A 6000-nucleotide genomic window follows, 5' to 3' on the forward strand; every position below is an offset into this window, starting at 1 on the left:
GTGGATCATGATACTGTCTCCAGAATTTTACTCTCACAAATTCGCACAAACAGCTATTAAAAAATACCATTCTAGTGTCCTTTCTTTACAAAATATACTTCCTAAAATGCTACTTATCTCTTACAGGACGTCTGTAAAACTATAATAATACATATTTAAATAATAATGATGGTGGAATAAAATAAAATGTTATCTATGATCAATATTATATTTGAGAATATTAATTGAAGATTACCTGCAATAGAAAATTAATTTTTATTACAAATCACCGCATGTTTCATTTTTACCTAAAAACACATTATATTTTGAGAAAGTTATTTGCTTATATACTGTACAATTGCTCTATGTTACTTTCATTCACCAGTAATGTTAATCTTTCCCATTTAAAAAAAAAAGACTCAGTGGGGCACAGCGGCTCACGCCTGCAATCCCAACACTTTGGGGGGCCAAGGTGGGCAGATCACCTGGGGTCAGGAGTTGGAGACCAGCCTGGTCAACATGGCATAACCCCGTCTCTATTAAAAAATACAAAAATGTGCCAGGTATGGTGGTGGATGCCTGTAATCCCAGCTACTTGGAAGGCTGAGGCAGGAAAATCACTTGAACCCAGGAGGTGAAGGTTGCAGTGAGCCGATACTGTGCCACTGCACTCCAGCCTGGGTGATAGAGCGAGACTTTGTCTAAAAAAAAAGACTCCACGTGACAAAACTTTGTCTTCCGTGCGGGCTGTGTTAGATTTAGATTTTGTTTTTTCAAGTAACTTCAAAGTTAATGACCTGCTTTTTACAAAAATCCTAATTTCCTAATATTACTTATTTACAATTATTAAAATAGAAAATTGATCTATCATACGAATCTCCTTTGCCATGCATACATATAAACGGACTTTAAGATCACAGTTCACTTATCTGACTTTTAAATAAAATATTATTAAATATTGGCCAGGCGTGGTGGCTCATGCCTGTAATCCTAGCACTTTGGGAGGCCAAGGTGGGTGGATCACCTGAGGTCAGGAGTTCAAGACCAGCCTGGCCATGATGGTGAAACCCCATCATACAAAAAAAAAAAAAAAGAAAAGAAAAGAAAAATTATTAAATATTTTAAGAATTTTTAAAAAACTTTTTGAACTGGTATTTCCACAAAACACAGTATATCAGTATCCAATTAAAGTTGCATATTTAGCATAAGAAAGAGTGACTTTTTCCTACTTTTGTAAACAATGTATAACAATTATATAAACCCATGTCATGATTTTAAAAAAACTATAAAACTACCTTGAACACTGGGAATTAATTCTCACATTCTAAATCTCTCTTCACCCTATCATTTTCTATCTATAAACAGATGGATATGTATTCCGATATGAAAAGTTTTGTTGATGTGTGTCTTCATAAACCTTCTTACTTTTATAAAACATGCAATAACATTTCTCCATATAAGAATATAAGACATGAAGAACCTACGATGGGCATAGATACTGCTTCTTTTTCCCCTTCCCTTTCTTTGAAGACTTTTCCTTAGAATAGGCTTCTTCCACCCACAAGGAAATTAAAATTAAGAAAGCAGTTGCCAATAAAAGCTTCATCTTGAAAACTTAAATTTCAGAAGATCAATCTACAAGAGAGAACAAGAAAATATTTACATTTATGAAGCAAATGCTAACTCTCTGACTGTCCCTTTAAGTAAGGAGTATAATCATTACTACCCAAAGGGCAAGTATATGTGTACATCAAATGATCATTGCTCAGTCCTACATGGTAATACTTCACAATATATTTGGTATTTTTATATAGAAGTTGTAAAGTCTTTTTTATATAGCAGTAAAAGTCAGTTTAAATAATGGCACACAGAAAACAAGATCCCAACGAGACATTATAGGTTACTGTGTAAAATTTCTGATTCTATAGCTACACAAAACTGTAAATTGATATTGAATTGCACAGCATATCAAAATATGTTTAGAAAGCCTCTGGAAGCATGCTTTAACATGATTATCTTGGGCTAGTACACTGGCAGTACTTCTTAAAATTTTTATATTGTTTGAAATATGTATGTATATTTTTTCAAAAACAATCTATTTTAAAGCACAAGACAATTCCAAGTGTTCAAAAGCTGAAAAATGAAAGAAAAAATTAGTATCAAAGAGTTTCACATTCTAAATTCATTGTTTTTATTTAAACGCATTAAATTGGCAAGCTACCTTTTTGTCCCAAAAAGCTGCCTCTTAAGTTAACTTTAAAGCTTCCCTACTTATTGGCTAACATTTATCATCAAAAACATAACTTCAGAAATTCTAGGTAACATTATATGAAATAAAACAAGTGTACTTTTTTTTCAAATTATCATCCTAGCCATATTTTAATAACATTTTCATGCTCAAATCAGAACTATATTCTTGCCAGAGAGTCTGATAAATAAAAAATAATTAAGCGTCTACTGACACTAAAGAAGTTCAACCTCTTCTGCCTCCTTCATTTCTAAACATAAATTACTCTTTCATTGTTTTCTGCAGAGTAAAAGACCTGTCATATTCTTCAAGGCTAACTTAATTCCCTTCTCTTCCTCATAAATTTGCTTCTCCCTCTGTCTTGTTTTTCATCTTTTTCCCCCCAGGATTCTTCCCCTCATATTTCTCTTTTACACACATTCGAGGCAAGCCAAAGAGGCTTCTCCCTGGGTACTTTAAATTGAAGACAACAGAGGGGGCTCATCAGACAAACAGCAACAACGCAAGGTTCTTCTCTGGCAACTTTACAGCATTGGATGCTCCCTTCCCCCATCCGACAGCGGCACCTGCTTCCAGACACCTTTGCCCACAGCTGCAGGTACTTCTCCCACTTTCGCATCCTTGCCCCCACCTCCCTAAAAGGAGGCCGGGCCCTCCTATGGGTTTAAAGGGTTCGACAAAGAAATTCAACACTCTGCTCTGTCCTCACCACCAGTTTTTCAAGAGGGACAGCTGCATTGGCTGGAAGATCCTCATAAACAAAACAACGCAAAGAGCCCTCCTGGCCACCCTTGCATTCCCTAATTACCCCGGCCCTCTGCATCCCTCCACCCAAGCATCTCCGCGGGCGCCACTGCAGCGGGGACCCGGCTGCCGCGGCCAGGCGCCGCGCGCCCCTCTCCCGCGCCCCTCTCCCGCGCAGGGCAGCGCGCCTCCTCCCCTGCACGCTGCAGTGCTCCTCACGCTCCGCCGCCCCGGGCATGACCCGCTCTTTCCGCAGAGGCGTCTATTCCCGTCCCCAGACCACCGCCGCCGCCCCACCCCGCGTCCTCCCCTCCTACGTGGAGCTCCTGGCACTTACCGGAGGCGCCCCTGCCCGCAACGGCCGGGCGAGGTCTTGGCGGCTCCGGGCCGAGGTGGCGGTGGCTGCTGGGGGTGCAGCGGGCGCCGAGAGGGGGCAGCTGCGTCCCGGCCGCCCGCGCCACCGCCGAGCTCGGCTGACGCGCCTGCTCTGGCCGCGGAGCCTGCGCCGTGGCGCGCCGCGGTCGGGGCCGCTGCGGGGACTGCGCGGGTCGCGCGGGAACCTGACGACTGCGGGTGGGGGAGGGAAGAGGTGTCCCAACAGAGCAACGTCACGGCACGGTCCCCTTCAGGCATTGGAGGGGTTACCGAGCAGAAATGTGTCCCCCCCCCACCCTCGGGGGACTGAAGGAGTTGGGGGGGAAGGGTGGGAATGACGGTGTCGGTACAGATGGAAAAAACCTTTCAAGGAGTAGGGTTGCTTGGGGTCAGCTTTTGACTACTAGCAACAAACAACAACAGAACAACAAATGACCTTCTTGGATCAAAGCGAACAAAACACATTTTCTGTAATTTCATCATGTGACTGGAATCCAGATATCCAACTTAATCTCCGAGTCTTCCAATTTCTAAAAGCCTGACCTTTCTGAGCAAGCTTAAATTGGTCAAAATTACTGACAATATAGTCATGCAGGTAATACTATTTTTAACATCTGTTACATAATTAACATGTGTACAGAACTTGACAGTTTCAAAACACCTTTCACTCGCCTTACCTCTTGTGGCCCTCAACACATTCCTGGGCAAGTTTTGTCATCCTTCCCCTTCTGTAGATGAAGAATCTGAAACTCAGTTATATTAAGAGATTTACTTAGCATAACAGGTCTTGAAAGAAATTTACCAGAGACTCAAAGTCAGTGACATTTACATATCAGAGCCAGATATGGTCTCTGCCTTAATGATCACAAAATGCCGTTGTCCTCATCGTTGTGAAGAAGTAGCCCTTACTTGGATAACAGGTACAGTTGTCCTATTACCTCTTGAATGCGTGCCTGATTGATTTTTTTAATTTATATTTTTTAAGCAACAGGATCTCACTTTGTTGCCCAGGCTGGAGTGCAGTGGCACAATCCACAGCCTTAAACTTCTGGGAGATCAAGAGATCTTCTTGTCTCAGTCTCCCTAGTAGAGTAGCTGGGACAATAGGCACAGGCCCTTGCCCTTTGCTATTTTTCTTTTCTCTCTCTCTTTCTTTCTTTCTTTCTTTCCTTCTTTTTTTCTTTCTTTCCTTCTTTCTTTCTCTTTCTTCTTTCTTTCTTCCTTCCTTCCTTCCTTCCCTCCCTCCTTCCTTCCTTCCTTCCTTCCTTCCCTCTTTCTTTCTTTCTTCCTTCCTTTCTTTTTTTTTGCCACAGGATCTCTAGCTTTTCTGTCAAGCCATTCACCTGCTTCAGCCTCCCAAACTGATGAGATTACAGGCTTGAGCCACCCCAGCCCACATCGCCAGACCCTGATTGATTTTTTTTATTAAAAAAGCATTGTCCTCTCAAGTGAGCATCATTTAGCATTGTATTATGGACCTATAGATGTATCCACTAATAAATTTTTCCACCCATAGTCTATGGAGGAAAGGAACATTTCCTGTATATAATCATGTTCTATAAGCTTCATGATATATTCTGCTGCCTAAGAATAGTGATCATTAATAAGTGATCATTACCTTATTTAGATTCCAAAATGATCATTATTTAAAGAGCTATAATAATTGGACCCCCCCAAAGTGGAATCAGGATATAACTTTGGATTTTAACACTTTATTAAAAAGAACTATATCGATAATACACGTTTCAAAAGATACAACTTCTGGTGAATAGGTTATATGAGGAAAAATAAAGGAATTAGTTTTCATGCAACCAGGGGAGTTTAGAGGTTGAAGAAAACCTTACATTTAGTTTTCAAGTAATCAAGAAATTATTAAGAGTTTAGAATAATAGGATATTCCGATTCCTATAATAAAATAAACATCATTTATTTACAAACTCTAATGTACACATTTGGCAGAACTATGCTGAAAATACCTACAACTGACTCACTCACCTTTCCTAGTACTGTCTCTATGCCATCCTTAGATGTTATATTGGAGAATTAGGTTATTCATAACAAAATCATGTCCAGCAGTTTGGATGGGTTTGTGGGTTTTTTGCCCAAAGGTTATGAAATACAGTTGATGCCCTAAAAGCACTTTTTCTAGGCCTGTAAAATGGTCAAGTTGAGAATTTTGAATAGTTTTTCTTTGTGGATGATCTGCTTACCTATATTTATGTAACTTTTATATTTTAGTGTGAAAAGGGATGCTTCTAAATAATGTCATGAAATAACCTCTTTTCCCCAATTGTGTCAAGTGTGGATCTGCTTTTCTCTGTTTGTTTCTGTCAACATTCACTCCTTTATTAATGTCATTGTCACATGGTTTTGAATCCTGTTGATAGCTCCCAGATTTATTTCTCCTGACAAGATGTTTCTCCAGAGCTCCAGACTAATATATCTAACTGCCTTCTCGACATCTCAAGTTGCATATTTAAAAAACATGTCAAACGCAATGTGTCCCAAGCTGAACTATTGTTCTCCCTAAAATCTGCCCCACATTCAGCCTTCTCCTTCTCACTTGACGGCAACCTCATCCTTAAAATTGCTCAGGCCAAAAATCATGAAGTTGTTCTTGATTCCTCTCTTATTTACTCACACCTCACAACCAA

The 6000-nt window shown here is 40.2% G+C and overlaps 1 protein-coding gene across 4 annotated transcripts in view; it reads right to left on the minus strand.

Annotated features, from left to right (window-relative positions):
- The window catches only part of GLRB (glycine receptor beta), an 88023-nt gene extending 83927 nt beyond the window's left edge, over positions 1-4096 (minus strand). Inside the window, exons 1-2 of one of the 4 annotated variants that reach the window (XM_035292805.3) lie at positions 4024-4096; positions 1464-1614 (exon numbers count right to left, since the gene is read on the minus strand). In XM_035292805.3, coding sequence (XP_035148696.1) covers positions 1464-1585 — 122 coding nt within the window. In that variant the 5' untranslated portion in view covers positions 1586-1614; positions 4024-4096. Of the gene's footprint in view, positions 1-1463; positions 1615-3035; positions 3204-3308; positions 3655-4023 lie in introns of those variants that run through there. The other 3 variants (XM_078366362.1, XM_017970179.4, XM_054252853.2) reach the window with 3 other exon arrangements.
- Between the last annotated feature and the right edge of the window lie 1904 nt (positions 4097-6000).

This window comes from Callithrix jacchus, chromosome 3 (genome assembly GCF_049354715.1).
Source record: "Callithrix jacchus isolate 240 chromosome 3, calJac240_pri, whole genome shotgun sequence".
Taxonomy (NCBI): Eukaryota; Metazoa; Chordata; class Mammalia; order Primates; family Cebidae; genus Callithrix; species Callithrix jacchus.